This window comes from Falco biarmicus, chromosome Z, assembly GCF_023638135.1.
Source record: "Falco biarmicus isolate bFalBia1 chromosome Z, bFalBia1.pri, whole genome shotgun sequence".
In the NCBI taxonomy this organism is placed as follows: domain Eukaryota; kingdom Metazoa; phylum Chordata; class Aves; order Falconiformes; family Falconidae; genus Falco; species Falco biarmicus.
The window spans coordinates 61893412-61913684 of record NC_079311.1 but is presented as its reverse complement, the minus strand read 5'-3'; the positions used below and the strand labels follow the sequence as shown (position 1 = coordinate 61913684).

At 37.6% G+C, this 20273-nt stretch overlaps 1 protein-coding gene across 1 annotated transcript in view; it reads left to right on the top strand.

Moving 5' to 3' along the window:
• The window catches only part of MAST4 (microtubule associated serine/threonine kinase family member 4), a 274380-nt gene that overhangs the window by 109086 nt on the left and 145021 nt on the right, over positions 1-20273 (top strand). Inside the window, 1 exon segment of the mRNA XM_056325127.1 lies at positions 10067-10098. Within this exon segment, the coding sequence (XP_056181102.1) occupies positions 10067-10098 (32 nt within the window).

The window sequence follows — 20273 nt, the reverse complement described above, 5'->3', positions numbered from 1 at the left end:
AGTAACCTTCACGTACACTGTTAGACCTTATTAAGACAGTATAAATAGGATTATCAGTCAAAGGTAAAAGGGAATTTAAAAAAATGTAATGTTTGCACAAACTTAATACAGTTGCTGATGTGATTTACTGTAGTTTGACTTAGAACAATCCATCTGCCATGTTAGACAAGGGAGTGGGATGAAATTGGCTATTAAATGGCAATAAACTGAAATATTATCTAGGCCCTAATCTCAATTTACCTAGAATTGTAGTAGTGCAAACAACAACTATAAAATATACCTGACTTTATTGCTAGCAGATACAGAGAGACCAAGTGATGATATAAATTACAGAAAAGGATTTATCACTGTTGCAATTTTGCTTTCTGTAGCTGAGAAGGATTGTCTGTCCACTGTGTTTTTTAGGTGAAAAACTTGCATAGACTGAAACAGTGATTTATTTAATGTCAGGAGTTCACAAATTCTAATACAGTGCTCAAGCACTGGTCTAGTATTTTGTATTGTTTTTTCAAGGATTTTTCCAGTGAAATTGTCAGTATTAAGAAGCTGGGTTTGTGCCTCAAGGTGGTCTTTGCTAGACATCAGCTTCCTGCCTGTGTCAGAGTTTTTAGGTCAGTGATTGATGCAGCAGGTATATCTGTACACATTTTGAGACTTGTGAATAAAACCAGAAATAGCAGACTGCTAATGTTTGTATTATGATCCCTTTTCTGATAAGGAAAGGAATGCTTAAAAAGAGCGTTCAGATCCCCAAAGAAAAATTACCTTTCTTCTTCTTGTCTTCCTTGCAGTGGATACTCAAAATTGAGATCACAGCTAACCTGGGTAACGTCAGCAGGGAAAGCAGTGTAGTATCAATAAGAATTGAGGATATTTTTGCCATATTGTCTTTAGAGAGGTTGAAATCGATTTTATTGCTTTGCAGTGTTGACTAGTAATTGAAGATTTGTGCAGCAGCTGGTGGTGGGGGTGCCTCTTGCTTACCATACAGGAAGAGCAGTATTGGCAGTAATAATGTCTGCAGTTCAGCACCAAGTGTGGCAAACAAGCAGAAGACAAAGTAGGAGACATGTTGAGAAGGCCCATGAAGAGCAATGTTAATGTTTATAATAGTGGCAAAGATGAAAGGTCATGAGAATGTGGCTTCTTAAGCAAGAATGTCTCTTGGTTGGGAGTGGCAGACACTAGTATGGATCTTTCAGGTATTTTGGGGCATTTAAAGATCTGTAGGAAATAATCAAATTTCAGCTTGTTGAGAGAAACATGTGACTACAGGTTTTAAGGGAAAACATCAAGCGTTCATTTAGACTAAGTTGTTTTCACAAATGGGATTGATACTTACATTTCTGGTCTCCAGACAGTCTTAATTTTTCCAGTGTGTCCCTTGCCCTCAAACTTGAACTATTCTTCCACATCAGTGGAGTATATTACCAGTAAGCTGTGGGGTCAGCTGAACCAATCAAATTTGAATTTATAAATACTGCTTTAAATGTCAACATTAATAAAAATGCCTAATTTTGAGACCTTTAATTGCTTAAGGGGCAGAAGATCTGGGATGATGAACAGAGAAAACATAAATTAACCTTTTTCTGCAGAAGATATATTTCTGTTTTCTGCTGAAAATGAATATTTAGTGGTTTGCCACTGCTGTTCCATGTGATTTTGAGGTGGGGAAAGTATAACAAACAGATTTTTGCCCTTTGTTCCTGGCCTGCCCAAAATCTTCTCTTTACCCTTGCATGAAGATCAGATGCAGAACTTAGCTCTGTGGGTCCCAGAGCGGACACTATGGGCACGAGAACCCCCTTGGAAAGGCTCTCGTGACTCAGTTCCTCTGATGAACGTGGCTTAGAACTTAGTTCAAGTGTACTTTCCCTTCCAGCATACATGGTCCCTTCCAGCTGATGGTTGTGCATGTGTCTAGGTAGAGCAAGGCCTGTGTTTTGTTAGTGGTAGCAGTCCTAGAAAAAGGAATAAATGGGTTTGGACTTTTTTTAGCCCCTTCTATCCTGTGTGAAATGACTTAAGAAAAACTGTTGTGATCGAAGTCTAATGTAGGCAAATCTCTTTCATACTAAAGGCAAGCTTAATCATTTTATCGTCTAGTTACTGATTTCAACAAAGTTCAGCAGCAGCTGCTAAACATACTCATTGTATAATACCAAACATTGTATAAAACAAAACATGATCCACAGCTAGGAAAAGGAAGGCAACTAGATTCCTGTGAGCATAATTGTCTCCAGCAACTGCATTGTCAAGAAGTGCCGAAGCTGGCCACTGCGTGCTGTGGTGTTGCTTTTTCCTTTTGCTTTTTAATAATAAGCACAATCCTGTGTAGGTATGCCTGATTTAAACCACTGCTTTCAGTTGGATGAAATAACCTAGACAATCAAACAGAACCTGGAGAAGTCCTTGACTTTAGTCAAAAGGCATTCAGGATTTTCCAATTCTGATAAACTGTATCATTTTTCATATTTGTTCAGCTGAACAGTTGTACCAGTAAGTGGCATTTATGTCTTGTGTGATTTTCCCATATGCCTCCCCCAAATATATGAAACCACTCTTAAATTCTAAAGTTGACAATAGTCGTGTGAACTTGGCAGCTGGAATACATTTAGTGCTGGTGTTTCAAACACTTTACAGTTTTATCCATTAGTAATGTGGTGATGTGGTGCTTTGCCGATGGGTGAAATAGACTGTACGACAGCAGGTCAGAATGGAGCATGGATTTTCTAACGCAGTGTTAGATGAAATGGTTTTGTGCAGTTTAAGGTGGAAAGTTCATTCAGGATTTTCATGCTTTTTCATTGAAGAAACATGGTTATTTATTTATTTTTAAAAAGTTGAGCTAAGAGTGCAATATGGTAGGCAACAAACAGAACCTGAAGTAATAGTTTTCTATTATATTTTACTAGGAGGTATTTGAAAGAAGTAAAGGTCAGACCACTAGAAAATTAATACAGAGATTTACTGAGTCAATGTTGGCAATAGTCTAATTGCTCTGTTTGTGCTTCTCATGAAAGGGAATTTTCACCTTTCACTAATGACAGTAGTAAATAATTCTCCAAATAAGCTACACTGCATTATTTTTGTAAGAAAGTAGAATTGACATGTTCTACCACTTCTGCTTTTGGTTGAAATCTTGAGATATAACTGAGATAATGTTATCAAGCATAGCCTGAATAATTCTTAATTGCATTACTATTTCTCATTCGATGGGTAGGTTACTGCTGCAGTGTTTGGGGTTTTGTTTGGTTGATTTGGTATGTCTCTGAAGTGTTGAGTATTAACGGATTCAGTTGGTGTAAATTAAGCATACCAATAAGCACTTTTTTCTGAGTTGATGAGTTTTATTCCTATAAAAGGGTATGTTTCGTAGCAATTTCGATTTTTTTTTTTTTTTCTTTATCTGGCCAAGTCAATTTAATTATTTTCTCCTCTTTGCAAGGTAAATGAAGAGATTATACTCACAACTTCTTCCAGTGACTGACTCCTGTAGTATTCTCTCTTTTCAGGAGAATGGCTGTGACTACAAGGCATTCATTCAGATGCTTGCTACTGTCTGAAGAAACAGTTGTACTTTAGCTTTCTTTTCCCCGCAACAGACAGTTACAGCCTGTGCATTCTGGTGTAGGAGGTGTTCTTTGCTTTCTGTTAATTTATTTCAAAATTTAGTTGTATGTCATTTGTATTGTATCTCTTAAACAATGTAATTCTTTCTGAGCAAGTTCTTTTCATTGCTAAATGTTACTACCAATCCCATAATTGGAAAAACTTCAGACTATAGTGTAGTTCATAGGAAAATCCTTGTTAACACATGAAATAATTCTGAAATGTTTCACCTTCTTCCATAGGAATCAGTGGTTCTTTAATGCTATAAGAAAATTTGTAGAATACTAGACAAAGCAAAACCTGATTTATCTGCTGTTTACTTAGTTGCATCTAGTTTGTTACAAATCTAAATGTTGTATGTGGTTCATCTATAGGAAAATACAAATAGATTGTTTAAATTGCTTCTGCATTGTACATGATAAAGCAATTGATTTGTTTTTATTGTATGTTTTTTATATGTGGCCTGTTCGACATTCTTTTTGATCCAGGTAATGTACATTTAAATTGATAATGCCTAGCTTGAAGTAGGCACCTGGGTCTTCCTTTTACATCAACTCAGAACCCATATAGCTGATGCACAGGTATGTTTCTACTTGGAAAGATGAAGTCAGCAGTGCCTGTAACAAAAGCAGGGAAATCAACTGAAGAGATAAAAATGAATTGTATAGAACACAGAACATTGAATTAGGCAAAAATAATGTGACCTTTTCTGGTAAATCTGAGCTTGAGTGCCTTTTACAGTATATCCCCTGTTAAAATCTGCAGTAGTTGTTGCTAATTTATGACTTCAAATTCATTATTTATGAGGATTTTTTTAGTGTTTGGGGATGTGAGGGCATAAGTTACCATGCAGAATAACATCCCTGTATGTTGGAATGCACAGTTAAAAATATTTAAAAGAAGCCTTGTGTTCTGTGCCAAGGAGTGTTCTGCAGGTGACATGGGAGAGCTTGGAAGAGTCTTGTCTGAACAGCAGTAACTACCTTCCAGAGCCTGTCATGCAGAAGTGGCAGCTTTCATTCATGAAAATGCTGGTGAAGAGATGACATTTGATTTAATTGGTGAGGGCACACACTAAACAAAAACTCTGGTAAACTGATGGCTGCATCTGGATGACTGGAAAGAATATGGAAGCCCTCAGCTGAAAGACAGAATGTCAGGCTTTACCATCAGGCATTAATAATGCCTAGCTCCTTGGCAGCTACTGCGGAAAGGGAAAGATGATGAACTTGACTGGGGGCTTCTGTAACCAGTGAAGGAGGTGATCAGTACAGTTCTCCTGAAAAAAGTAAATACAGAATTGAATCTGGGACAAGCCAGGATTTTTGAGAAAGAGGTGATCCAAACAACTCACTTGGGTCATCTGGAAGGGAGAACAGTTCTGTAGTTACACCCGTTTTGTAAGAAATCAGGTCCAAGTGAGAACACCTTGAGAAAGAAAGAGCTGAACACCTTTCTGCATCTTTCTGAAAATCTGTTAATCCTCTCTTGAACTGGTGAATTTGTAAAATTCAACCCTAGGGTTCATAGTCAACTGTTTCTGAGGCAGGGGATTACTGTTCTTGGAACCAGAAACATTGTAAGTTGTCATGAGAACAAGGACAGCTTTGATGGAGAAACGGAATTGCAGCAGGAGAGACACATCTGGTGTGCGGTGCTGAGGCTCCGCTGATGGGGTGGTTGGTCTGTCTCCACGCTGAGCCCCTTGATAGTATGCTCTGTGAATCTGAAGAACTGAATGTTGGCAAAGGTAGAAGCAATCAAATAAAAAGCATAACCTGCTACTGCCTTGCTTAGAAGATATTTACAATGAATTAATACAATGTCTTGATATATTAATCTTATAAAGAGATAAAAGATTAGTTTGTAAAAAGCTCTTGCACAGTGCACGCCCTTTCCCTGATGGATCAGTACAATTCTGTACTATGTTACTTGCTCTGCTTTTTTTCCTTATTTCCACATCCAAATGCTAAATCTGCTGTCATTCCCCAGCTTCTCTTCAGCAAAAACATAGTAATTGCTTAAGAAAAAAATGCTTCACATGCATCCCTCAAAGCAGTAACACTTGCTGTCAGTGCTCATGATAAGAAGGTGAATTGTGTGCTATTGCTGATTTTTTTCTTCCTACTGTTATTAATGCAGTGTTAATGTTACAGTGTTAACCTATTCTTAATGCGGTGTATTAAGATCTAACATTTTACCAGAAAGCCCTCAGATGCTCACAGACTATGATGATGGGTAGAGCAACAATGTAAAAAATGATTCATACTAATTTTAACACACTTAACACCTCCCCAGCTGATGAATGCATTACTGGAATTTATCTTGAAAAGGTACATTATTTCAGACTACTTCATTGGACAAATGAAAATTCTGAGAAGTAAAAAATTTTGAATATTTGAACATTGCAGTTGTTGGAAGATGAAGCAAATCTACTGTGGTTCTAAAATCAACCTGTATTGACAGCTTTAGCTGTGTCTTTAGCAGCTTATGAATGTGTCTACTTTTTACTGATTTTTTTTTAAATTGAACCCTCAACAAGCAATGAATTAATGACATCTTCTTCCCATATAGGGGAGGAAACTCAATACTTTAATTTTTCTGTAATTTGCTGGTAATATTTACAGAAATGAGATGAGGTTAGTTAGTCTAAGTCACATCTGTTGTTTAAACCTTTTTATATAGCTCTATTATTTCAACCGTATTTCCAGTTAGTAGGGTGAAAAGTTCGACCCAGAATGAAGTTCAATATCCTTTATTCAGTTAGTTGGTTGGTTTTTTTTGATAAGGCTGGATGTCTGTTTTCTGGTGCATTGACTGAACTTGTCCATACTGAAGTCTTACACATGTGTAGGATCAGAGGAAGAATCATAGTTATTGGAATAATCCAAAAGTATCTGTACTTGTAAAACCATGATACTGATAGTAAAATCAGAGTGTGGCGTTTAATGATAGCTGCAATTAAATTCAATACGGATGGGTCTTAACACAACATCAGAGCAGTATGGCACAATGTGCACAGATCCTTTAAACCTGAGTCAAGGTTTACTATGTTTTCTGACCAGTTTTTGAGACACAAAGATCCTCAAGGGCAGGAGTCTCTGGTTCATTCAGTCTGCTTTGTGTTATTGCACTGTCATGAAAGAGCCCTAAAACTAGCCCAAGTCAAGCAGCCAGAGGAGGATTCCATGCAAGGCAAGAGCAGAAGAGCATAGTGATGCCCTCTGGGGCAGAACTGCTGCCTGAGAACCATGCAGGGTGTAGTGAAGGCATCTTTTTCTCTTTTTAGTTCTCCAGGGACTTGCCTGCTAAGTATGTGATCTGAAGGTCTTGACACCACTACATTTTTACCTTCAGCAGTCCGTATGTTTTGGGTGCTGTGCAGCAGAACTAGAACAGCTGGTCTTTTGAGTCTTATTGAGACTTTCAGAAAGGAAACGGTGTAATGCCAGAAAACTCTGAAGTCATTGCAGGTCTTTTGCAGCGTAACTGCGATAGAGCTGGAGCACTGCGAGCCTGAAGAACTAAGTGATTTTCAGTATGGTACCGTTCAGTGCTTTCCTGTTTTCCGTGGCTGAGAGTAAAACAGCTGGGAGAAGAGGAGTAAAAATGGCAGCTTTAGTTTTTGAATGGTACGGATGTTTATTATGTACCTAGAAAATAAATTATTAATCTAAGCTATAGGCTAGCCCCATGTAGAGCATGTTTACACTTTTCCCACCTGCTTTGTGTAGACCCAGCTGTGGAGCTCTGTTATACTATTACAAAGGTAGCACAACGTTGAGCCTTGTCTGGAGTAAGAAAGTCTGTACTGACACAGCTGATGATACTGTAATTTTTTCAGGCTGTGCAAAAATCTTTTGTGTCAGGTGAGTTCTAAGCGACACTGAAAAAATCATGTAAAAGCTGTAAAAATTCAGCCTCATCTGAGACAGAAGAACAAGTTTTAGTGTATTAATTCTGTGATAGATAGGAAATATGAGAGTATAGACATTATCGTGGAAGGATATTTGTTTTATTTTATTCCTTGTTTTGTTTATGTGTATACTGTTCTAAAATCTAGCCTTACAAATGCTTTGTTTGTAACATTTTGTAAGTGTTCCTGTACGAATTACATGATCAAGGTTTTGTTTCATTTTTTACTTTGTATGGAGAGATCTCGGCAGTTCTTAACATCTTTATCATCAAGTCATTACAGTGAGTTACCTCTTATGGAAGCTCATTCTGTAGTCCAAAGTAGTGCTTCAGGACAATGTTCATGAAAATGGGCCAAGAGATTACTGTGACTTCAAGTGTCTCCAGAAGACAGTGTGTCATTTGCTGTGGTGTTATAATGGTAAACTATAACCCAAACATTCTTTGATTTTAAAAAAAACATAACCAAATAAAAAACCCAAACAAACCCACACCTGAATCATAAGAAACAAATTTGAAGTATACTTTGCAGCTCTGTTAAATGGGATGTGATTCTTGTTCATACATTTTGGCAGTTTTTCTACAAGCATTGCCTGTTACAGTATTATAGTGCCTAGCATTGGAAGTAAAGTTTTACGTTAGAAATAGAACACAATGGCATTGTAAATATTAAAGAAAAAAAACATACAAAGGGAAGTACGTGGGTTCTAAATTGCAGTTACATTTTGTTCATGATGAATGTGACATTTTAAATTTAGGGGAATTACTCACCTTCATAATGCAATATTGTATGCAGGTGTAACTGTTCTTTTGTATGTAAGCACATGTTATGCTAAAAGGTCTTATTCTGAATTACAAATTCTGAACAGTTGCTGGAACTTCCTAGGAAGTGCCAGAATTTGTTACCAAGGCCCCTAAGTCTGCTCTCCTATGCTTTTGCGTTATGATCTCTAATTACATTGTTTCACACTATTTTTTCCTGCCTCATTCAGTGAACAGGATGGGTGGTGCTCAGGAATTGAGCAGCTACTTGATATTTTAATCCTTATCATTCACTTAGCAGCCTGGGCCTTATTTACTGCACACCATTTAAAGGCCTGTGAAGAATACATAATTACTAATTCCCTTATGGTCTTTTCTAAGGTACCCAGCTGAAGTATTTTTATCTATCCAGCTGTATTTTCATGTGCGTTTTCTGGTCAATGCCTATAATTTTATGTGCTGTGAGAAATAAACATATATGTGTGCACGTACACAGCATACATATATATGCATATATGCATATTCTCATTGAAAGAGAATTCTGTGATTATTCCCTTTAGCTTTCAGATTGCAAACTGTTTCATACTTGAAAACAACCTTTTGTGAGGATATTGAAAGTAAAGATAAAATATTGCGGTTGAGTGACTAAGGACATGCGTACACGTAACTTGAATCACTCTCACATGCAGCCTTGTCTTCTGTGATGCTCTTCACCTTTAAATGTATCTGTGTATCCAAGCGAGACAAGTTGTCCCTTTATTTAAATGCAGGCTGTACTCCCTGCTGGACATGACTGCAAAGACGACAGTCAGAATACAAGTTCATGTGAGACATGGGAAAAAGTGAGGGTAGTTGGAACACTGGAACAGGTGGCCCAGAGAGGTTGTACAGTCTCTTTCTGAGCAGATGTTCAAAACTGAACTAGATGTGGTCTTGAATAACCTGTTGCAATCAGCCCTGCTTTGAGCAGGTCTGTCCCGATGATCTCCAGAGGTCCTTTCCAGCCTCAGCTATTCTGTGATTTGTACAATACAAGATAATCTACTTGTGGGTGTATATATATATAATGCTTATTTTAGATGGGCAAAACATTATGGATCTTGTGGCTTTCTTCTACACTAAAATGCTAATAAACTCTGTCTGCAATTTATTAGCAGGCTATCTGGTCAGTCCCATAATCAGTATTTTAAATCTTCTAAGCAAGAGTTGTGCAAATGTTTATACAACAGCAGTGCTGATGTTATGCTAGTACTTTGCAGAAGATTGTAATAAATAATAATGGTTTATAATTGGCCAACTGTTGTGTACTTAATGATTTTTGGGTTAAAAAACATAGTGTAGAAAGTCTGGTGGCAATGGTCACCTATTTAGGTGTTGATCCTGTTGGTAACTTTTGCGAATGATGGATACTGCTAAGAACTTTGTATATCTTTGTCACTGACTCTTGCAAATTTTCGTGCAGTTACCAAAGCCTCATAGCTCTGACTGTAAGGTTTTTTTATGTGACTTCCATCTTATTGTTTGAAGCATTTTAACATGGCTGCTATAAAGAGGTGTAGAATTTTCACTTTGCTAATCTTAATATTTCAAATAAGAATGGAAGGCAAAAAGTAAAAGGTGGGGCATATAAAATCTGTATCATCTTTTGTAGTACAAATACACCACTTCAGTCTGTCTATTAGTATTGTGGTGGAAGGATTACAGTACTTGTCTTAAAAAGGCCACTTGGAATTGAAATGCTTTATTGCTAATACAGTGTAACTTTTTTCTGTTGCAGAAGGAGTTGAGCCTTCCAAGAAGAGGAAGTTTGTGAGTATATGAAATATTTTCTATTGTGCTCACAGTACAGTATGTAGTTTTGACAGGTTTTGACTAGGTTAGTCTTCTTCTCAGGGCAGTTAAAATGAGAGTTAAATGTGGCTGTTGATCTGCCTTAAAACACATACAAAGAAATTAAGATTGTAAATGAAAACCTGTGGGTTGTGCATTGACCTTTTTTATGCCCATCCTCCTCTTCTAGAGGAGCATTTGTGGGGGATTTCCAGAGTGACAAGAAGTTCTTTTGTTGAAGCTCTTCTTTTGTATTGACGTTTTGTGTTGTTAAATATCAAGGAAGAAATTTGGGGGTTTTTTGTGAATGATATAAATGAAACTTGACAGGTAAGTAAATCTGTTTCCTTACAAAATTCTGTAGTCATACCTATGGATGAAAAGGTAGGAACAAAGAATAGATGAGTTCTACTGAACATACAGGGTTGTTAAGCTATGCTTTGGTTAGTGGAAGTAAAGACTATATGTTCCATACAAATTATTACTGAGTTACAATAACATGAACTCAGATACTGTGTTTTAGCTGTGCTGTGGTCAGATTTCTGTGCCTGGGAATTATTTTTCTAGTGTTTTTGAACTGTTTGGTTTGAAAGCTTGTATTCTTATTTGTATCTGGTTTATTTTTTGTTCTTCATTAGTAATTTATTGAGATAGTATTGGGATAAGAACATAGCAAAATGTCTTGACAAACTCTGTTCTCTTGCTACCTTCTTTCAAAAAAATACCTTAGGACTATAAGGGTATCACTGTACTTGAATAAGCTTGTGTTAGTGTGGCAACACCTGAATAGAACCCTAAGCCCTTGCACAAAAGGCCAGTTATTTGATTTTATTTTTCTGTAGTTGTTTTCAACTTGATAGTGCTGTGTAGCTTTTTTTAGTGATAGGTTAATTATGTGAATAACTGAAACTGTAATTGCTGGGAAAGTGAACTGCTATGTTGTTCTGACTTAAATGGCATACTAAAGCCTGTACTTCACAGGACATCTGTTGACTTGGAAAAGACTTCCTTGTTTTTGGTTCTGACACATGAAAAGTCTTAAACTTAATAGTAAGCCAGCCCATTATTTAAGAAAGTCAAGAAAATATAAAATGAATTCCACATTAAGATTATTGCAATGATAGAAAAAGAGTTAACAAAAATATTTTTGGTGCATTGGTGCTTTATATTAACCTGAAACTGTTGTGAGAGCCGAAGACTTTCTGTGTTGAAGTTATGGCTAAATTACTGTTGACTTCAGCCAGAGCAGAAAGTGGCTCTTGAGGCTCCTTTTTTTATCTGTAGCCACGACCTTGCTTACTCTTGCTATGATTTTTGACATAGAATACTGTTAGATGTTTTTCTCAGAGTTTGAAAAGTGGCTGCAGAGCAGTTGCCTCAGTTGTGTTCGTGTATGTATTTTTATGGCTGATCACCGGGATGTAAGTGCTCATTCTGTAATGTTGCTGAGACTTCATAGTAGAGATCTAGAGACTTCTAGTAAAGATCATGTATGATCATATCTATTTCTAAAAGTGCTTAGGATTCTGTGGTGGTACTTTAAATTTTAATACTGCTGTCTTAGTTAACAGGGCTTATAGTGCTAAGGTTAGCAAGGGCTGTAGCATCTGGGGTTGTGTGTGTAGGCCATGTTGGCTGCTCTATTTGTGTGTTACATGCATGTTGATGTGAAGGCAATTTCAAAATGTTGAGAGGTCCTATGTTTTTATTGCCATAAACACCTAGAGGTCCCAAATGGCTCCAGGTAAGCATATCACTTTGTCTTCTGGAGCTTCAGAGCCAATGGCCTGCTGAGGATGCAGCTTTAAGCAGGACAGGAGGAGCTGGTTCAGGGGTAATTATACAGAGAAGCTTGGAAGGCGAGGTTTGAGTTGATGAATGACTGGTATTGATATTCCCCTTCCACCCGTCTACCCCCCACCTTTGAAGTGGTCTCTTACTCTCTTATATGATACAATCAGAGGATGAAAGGAAAGAGTGATGCATGAGGAACTGTGTCTTGCTTATGGTTCACTATGTGTATGTTTCAAAGAGCTAGTGTGCAAAATATTTAATCTTTGTTTTATATTTGTTGCGTATTTTTTTATACTTTATTTTAGACTGGTGCCAGCCGGCCCATACAAAGTTGTTTTCCATAAATATACAGATAAATTTAAAATAAATTTTCTATGACAACATAAAGGAGACTGCTGATTTTAAGGGATATGGCGTATATATAATATGGTAATACAGACAGGTGAGTATTTGGCAGGAGGCATACTGAGTAACATCACTTGAAGTGATGTGTGACTGATACATAGTACCGGCCTTTCCCTGCATATTCTGCTGAGCCAACCAGAGCTCTTGTACTTACTTAACTATGTGCTCAACTCGGCGCTGGAAGTGGTGTTTGGGTTTCTTTTATTAAGTTGATCACATACGCAGTGAAAGAGTGTGATGCTGACTTACTGCCAGCAAAACCATAAGCAAAGGAGTCTACCTGTGCAGTAGTTGTTATTCCAAATTAATTAGCTGTAGCATCTATTTCAACACATTGTGTTACCTGCTGCAAGTCAGCAACTCTTGCTTACTTGTTGAACCTCATTTGCCATTCATCTGCCAGGGGTATCCCGATGGTGCCATTGGACACATATGTTCTTACCATGTGTGCAGTTACTCCACATAGTAGCTGGCCTTTTGATCTAGCTCTGTGGCTGTCAATTTACTAGCCAGCTGGGACCAAGGTGCCATCTGTTTTCACTGACCTGTTTATGTTATCATTGCTCAGTCAAAATATGGAGACTTCCCTGGAAACCGACAGCTTACCTGCTCTGTTACACAAGATTCAGTGAATGCAAGGACAGGGTAGAGTGAAACTCGACTAAATGTCAAGGTCATGGTGGTGGCAGAAGTCAAGAAAGAATCTGTAGGGGTTGGAAAAGAAGGCATGTAATGTGTTTTATAGGGTAAAAAAAAAAAAATACCTGTGAAAGGTAATTGAGGACACAAAGTGGAGGAAACTTGGAAAAACAGGGAGCTAACTCTTCCACTCTTCCCCAGATTGTCTGCCTGTGGGGCCCCATTTGGACCTCATGAGGTAAGTTAAGCTTTCTGTGGGCTTCCTACAATTAAACGCAATTTTATTTTTACATATTTGTTATCCAGCAACCCCTGAAGAAAGGATTGGAGACAAAACCACATTAAAGTTAATTTTAGCATAGTTGGTATAAACTCTGAGATAAAGGTGTTGGTAGAGAAAGAAGTGAGCTTTTCCATCCTCAGAGCACCGCCTGGCTGTGCTGCCACAAGTGCTTGTTGGACATAGGCAGAACTGATCTGGGTTGCAGCTAGCTTCATGCAGGTTCTTCAGCATGTGTTACTGTCCAGCTGCACAGCGGCCTTGCTGGCAACCAGGTGTGGTGGTGTGGAGGCAGAATGAATGGCTAGGAGCGTTCTGTAGGGCTGTCTCCAGCACCAAAACAGACTTCATACAAGCTTATCATGATTACAAACCTGCCTGGCTGTTACTATCCCACTTTACAGTTTTCTAATAGAGTTGCATCCAAGTATATTTCTGCATACTGCCACTACAGGGATAGATTATCTATATGTTGTTACAATATTTTTTTAATAATAAGTTTATTTTCACCAAACTTCCAAACATCAGGGGAGACATTTGTGTTTAATATTAAACCAGATCTAGAAATATAATCAGAGTGTTGTTAATGTCTGTGTATAAAGCATGCAGATCCTCTGATGAACCAGAGAATGCCTGATTGCATCTAAAAGTCCCTATCCTTTACACATTCAGAGTGTATCTAGCTGGAGTAGGTAGCCAGAGGAGATCTCTGTGTTGCGTGTTAGCTGGGTTAGTTTCCGTCACTGAACTTAAGGCATTGATGTTTTTATCCTCTTTTTATTTCCTTCCCATACCTACAGAGTGCAGCAAAATGAGAACTACAGAGACAGGACATGAAGTCAAAGGTTATGGCACAAAAATTAGCCTCAGCTTTAAGTGGGTACATTCTGGTTTAAAATGCCCTTCTAAAAATGAATTAACAACAGGCTTCTGTGAGGTGGGAGAGGAGCCTTTGGAAACAGTAATACTTAAAAAGAAGTAAGTGGGTAGATAGAGGAGGTTCCCACTTTCTGTAGAGCTTCAGTGGTTAAAGCGCCTGCCCTGGAAGTAAAATACCTGACTTTTCCAGACTAAATCAATTGTCTTTCCTTTTTCTTTTCTTTAATTTGTCAATTTCAGTTTGATTTAGAGCTGGATAACTTTTATGTATTTATTTTTGCTGCATCTGTCCTTCCCCTGACATATCAGTAACTAATTTAAGTAATTATAAAATACGGACTCCAGTTTAGTAGCAGCAATTATATAATATACTTGCATCTGTGGAATGTCAGTTGGTCACAGAATTTTCATAAAATAAATTTATACATTAAAGTGAAGCAGCTGATACCCTTGGATAACAGCAACATAAGAGTGTGTCCAGCCAAGAATTCAAGAGAAACACTGGTTAAAACTATTGCTTGCTTTGGAGCTTAATTAAATAAGTTTTGAGAATGTTAATAACAGGTTTGTAGGAAACTTTTTATCAATGACAAATATGGGCTATCAGTTAACCTCAGAGAAGTGGGAATGAGAAATTGAGTGGAATGGAACTATGAAATCATGCCAACCATACTTTAAAAAAAAAAAAAAAAAAAAAAAAAAAGAAGAGATCTGAGGCCACTGTCAGGTAGGTGGAGAAAACTGGAATTCAATTGACAGTGTCTTTGTGCACATCTGTATGTATGCTTATGGATAGATACAGCTATAAAAAACTTGTCTGCTTATAGGGGACCTGTGATGTGGAAAAGTGTTTGGATAAGACATCAGAGCACCTAGGGGAAACCTCAAAAGTGAAATACCTTGATTGTACAAGCCTAACTCTCCCAGCAGCCACCTCTGAGTTTGAGTTTTATCTCCCTAATTCCGTAGACTTCACTGTGATTCAAAAGACACAACTGTCAAAGACAGTCAAGGAAATTGATTTTGAGTAACTGTGAAAAATTGAAAAATAACACAAAAGCCTCAAAGTACCCCAAAAAATGTAAGAAAGATTGCTACTTCCTTTGTCTTATATATGTATGTTTCAGGGCCTGTGTGTTTGCTTATGCATGCAGCTTTTTAGCTTTTTTCATTTAATATCTTTTTGCAGAAGGGCACTATTCTGAAAGTGCTCGTGTCATGGTACATCAGAAATTAAAATTTGTTTCATTATCTCTGAAGACAGAAACTTCATTTCAGTTCTGGAAAATAGAAATTAGTTTTGGAAAATATCTAAATTATTTTAGACAGATCACTATAAATAATACTAAATCTTTGAGAAATAAAATATATTCCATTATAATTATAAAAACTATTGAAAATGCGGTCTTGAGATACTCAAGTTACTGAAGATTTGTATTCCTAATTAAAATAAAACCTCTCTATTTCTCTGTTTATGGAAGTTTTAGGAATTGTTTCGATTTTTTTGTTTGAAAGTATACAGCCTCTACAATCTGCTCTTCATTGAATGAAGTTGAGTGCCTTAAGTTGCAATAACATGCAGTATTCCATCAGAATTATTACAGGAGAAAAACTAATACTTAGAACTTTCTGCAATACACGTATCAACAGTTACACCTAAACGTGAGCAATGAGTTCCTCACGCTGTAAAACAGTGTTGAACTGGAAATATGTATTGCTGTAGCTCTCTTCTGTGTATATTTTGCTGCTATTGTTGTTTGTATTTGTGTAGGGGTGAAGTAAATGTGTTGACCTGAGGTGAGTGTTTTGATAAGTACCATTGTAACACTGAAAGTATAGAGATTTAGATCAGTTTGTTCTTCAGAGTGTCTGCCTCTGTGGCTGCGGCTCACATGTCTTCTGTTGGCAGGAATTTTTACTGCAAATTAGTGTGTGCTGATAGACTCCATCTGATGGCAGTTTAAGGAATTCGATGTGCCTGGACAAGGGATGTGGGGCAAGGCTGCACCCAGGAAAGGACTCGTTGCATGTCTCTGCAGCGTGGTGACGTTTGGCAGGCAGTGGGCAGTGCAGAGTACCTAAGCAAGAAGGCATGTGAGCCAGGACTGGCAGGAGCTAGCCCTTTTTGTCTCCTGGCTTGGATAGTTGGGTAGTGCAGTCTGTACTGTGGGTACAGCTTATGTGTATCCACATTAGCTGTGAATCCACCTATTCATAAAATTCTACTTCCATTACATAAGCATCAGATGCTTTTACCACTTTTTGCCTGTGTGTTAGAGCAATAGACTTAGTTTGCTGATGTAAAATATATCTCAAAAAAGAGTAACTTTCTTCTGTTGGGTTAGTTGCATCCATGTTTAGGGTTTTGCAGGCATAGTAGCAAAAAATAATAAATTACCTTTGTTGGTGTCACAGCTGTTTTGTATATTAGGCGACAACATAGTACTGTTAAATTGTATGATAAAGACAAAGGGCTTTTCTAAGGTGGAAGCTGTGGGTAGAGTTGAGAAGGTCTTAGCTTTAGAGCCCTGAAAACGGAACCAGCTATTCTTTTCTTCCATTTAATTTTCATTCGCATTTCATCACTCATTTTCTTCAGCTTCATCTGAGCTTAAAGTAAGCTAAAACTCCATTTTGGACTTTCAAATGATTAGGCCCAATACCTTGATCTTGTACCTTTGTAATAAACAACGAAGCATTAATTGTTAAAACTAGTCACTTTTTCATCTTAACGTTATTTTGGAGATTACCATTATCTTAATTTGGAAATTGGAGTGGATTAATTCTTATTGCCAGGTAATGCATCTCTTAATTTTAATATGAATGGATTGTGCTCAGATAGATGCTCTCCCCAGCCCACATTTGATTCTTAAGACGTGCATGGTTTAGCATTAAGGGTTGTTAGCACTCTTTCTGTGTCCACTTCTGTGTTAAACGAGAACGTGCTCGTTTAGCTGGTTTTCTCCCTGATGGCAGTATGCTATAGTAGGTGTACTGTATAGTGCTCAATAACCACATTTCTGTCTCTCTGACACTAGTAGATGCAAGTCCTTAACTTTGAGGGGTTTTCTACTGCTGTCATTGAGGGGATTCCTGCCCCCTGGCCCTGCAAGTCTGATTTTGTGATGTTTTGCTTATGCTACGAGTAGATCTAAAAGTCCTATCTCCCTTTTATAGTTCTGTGCTGGTGTTTCTACAGGCACCTTTTGTCGTTAGCAACACACTGGGAGAACAATGTCTTCTAAGCACTCCTACGTTATTTTTCTTAGTGGTGGTTTGCTAAGCGCAGCAGACACTCTCTTAAGTTGCTTAGCATTGTATTTGTGATTAAAATGCATCTTTATGTAAAGGAGCACAGACTGCCAAGAGATCCAGATCGCTTCATATGCGACAGTCTTGTCATCCTCAGTATTTATCATTTCTTCAATGTTTCACCTTTGAACTTTCATCAGTGGTTTTAATTTAATTTCCTTATCACTGATGGAGATGCTGAATAGCATCAAGCCAGCTGATAAAATTCTATGAACTCATAAAAACAAAAAACCAAAACCACTCCTTTGTGCAGAGGAGATTCATCCACTGGTTTGTTGGGGTTTTTTTTGAGATCTGTTAGTGGACGCTGGATCTATTTAATGTATAATTTATTGAGAATTTTTTTATGCAAACTGAGCAAGGACTTAAAATACTTCACAGAGTCTCATGTGTCTGGGCAGGTCATTTGTATATGACATGGGGTCAAGGGCCACCAGCTTTTGAATCTTCATCATGTCTCTGGGGTTCCTTGTGATTGACAATGAAAAACTTTGTTTTGGACATGTGTTTTGTATGCTTTAGGAGCCAACAGTTACTGTAGCATGATCTTTTTCCCTCACAGTGTTGCTTACTTTAGCCTTCATAAATTACGTGCAACTCTACTGCCCATTGTCTGTGTTTCCTTGTGTTAAAGTTGTGTTGGGCTGACGGGAGGTGTAATGGCACGTGCAGTGTGCTGTGTAGCCTTGTTGCCATCTTCCTGTTGCCAGCACAGCATCTTCTGTGGACAAGTCCTTTGTGCTGTGAAGAGTACAGGAATGATTTTGATGTAAACAACATATCCCTTGGTATTTTATGGCTGTTAGTTGTGTCCTTGGCTGTCAGTGTAGGCCATTCTGTTTAATTGTATTCCGTGGTTTCTTTTGATGCTTTCATACATGCATTTGCACCCTGCTCCCTTTTTATCAATATTAATATTATTACATATCTCTGCATGTTGTCTCTTGACTCACATTTTACTAGTGTATGTGTGGGTTTTACACAGTTATGTCCTCTTTCTATGATTTATTACATTATTACATTATTACATCATGTGTTAGAGAAAGGAGCTATTTGTTTTAATGTCCCATCATGTCCCTTTTCAGTGAAAGATGTATATGCAGCTTGAGGATATTTTAAAGCTGTGTGAAACCTTGTTACCAGTAAATTCATGCTCATATGTTCGTGTGTGTGTGCGTGCCCATATTCTTTATGTTTGCAGGCAAAAAAAGTCAAGTAGTGATGACTTCTTTGTGTGCTTTAAGACTATTTTTTGTTGTATTAACGGGACATATGTTCCTGCAGCATTACAGATAGGTTTAGAAGGCCCAGAACATCGCAAAAGTTATTGACATAACATGGCTACCTGGAGGATTGATGTCCAGAAAATGAGCTATTCAGGTTTTAAAGCTTAATTGTGTAACATAATATTTATCTGTTGTTGTTCTGTGAGTGCTGTGTTGTCTGAGTAAAGTAAGTTATCACCTGACCTATGCTTGACCAGGTACCTTGTTTCTCCACAGTGCTCTGGGTGTGCTATGCCCTTCTGGAATTTTGTTTTCAGCTACTTAAACAAGGACAGGACTGGGTCAAGAATGAAAAATAATCTTAAGTAATTCCTTATCAAAATTGTGATCAGATTAAGCCATAGGGAAAAGAGCAAAATTAAATCAGTCTCTAGGGTCATGGTCCTGTAGGCATGTTGCAGAACTTCGGGGTGGGGGAATTGCATGATTCTTGGAGAGAACAAAGAAAATCAGTTATCTGGGTGCCTCTATGCTATACCTAAATTAAAAAATGTTTTCACAGTAGAGTAGTTTATATGAAATTTTAAATACTTAAAATATATGTATACATGCAAATATTTTTTTTATAACGCATGAGGTTCAACCTAGGTATTTGAGGGCGAGATCTCATTGCCAATGGATTGCTGGCAATGTAAAGGTAGGTGCCGAGGTGCTAAAGCAATTGAATCTCTACAAAGAAATAGCATTCGAAAAGACCTAATCAGTTCACTACTGTAACTTGAATAGTGAACCTGACAAAGTGAGGCAAAAAAGAGTAATACGATGGAGGTCTGACAAACTGGCTAACCCACTGTTCTTGCTCTTCTGATGCGACGTTCTGCTTGCCTGAGCAGCCTTTTCTTCAGCTTGTGGCCTTTTTCACTGAACTGTTCTGTTTCTGCAGGTTCTGCGCTTGTACCCTGCATTGCCTGTTGAACCAGCAGTTTGTGGTCTTTGCACTGTTACTGTGTGCATAGCAGCAAAGCATATAGCAAGAGCCGAGGGGAAAAAGCTAGGGGAATGTAATGTGAAACAGGGAAATGTAAGGGACGTGAAACAAAAAAGTGATGCAAGGGAATAGTGATCTCTGAGCAGCAGGTTGGGGTCTAGAGGTAGCTTAGTTTGAGTGCAATAATTATGTGATAAAATTCTGACTTTCAGTGGCAGATGTGATAGATGCATGTTGAATAACAAAAATTTCTGAAATATATAGTCCAGAATTATTAATTAAATAGTTATTTATCAGATTAAATAAAATTTATAAGAACTCAAATAAATAAAAAATACTTGCTGTAAGTATTTTTAAATTAGCATTGCCTGTGTCCTCTCATTTATTCTGTGAAGAGAAGTTGCATTGTGAGCAAATAAAATTATTTGACGTTTGTTCTAGTAAAACTTCAAAATTGTATGACGTACAGAAAAAGAACAAATGACTGTGTAACAACCTGTTTTATTCTGCTGCCTGAGAAAGTACTTACCCAGTGAGAAAACTGGCAGAAAAACATGTGGGTAGTCACTGCTAGTCAGCACAACTTGAATTTCAAATACTAAACCTCAAAAATCTGACATACTGGAACAGC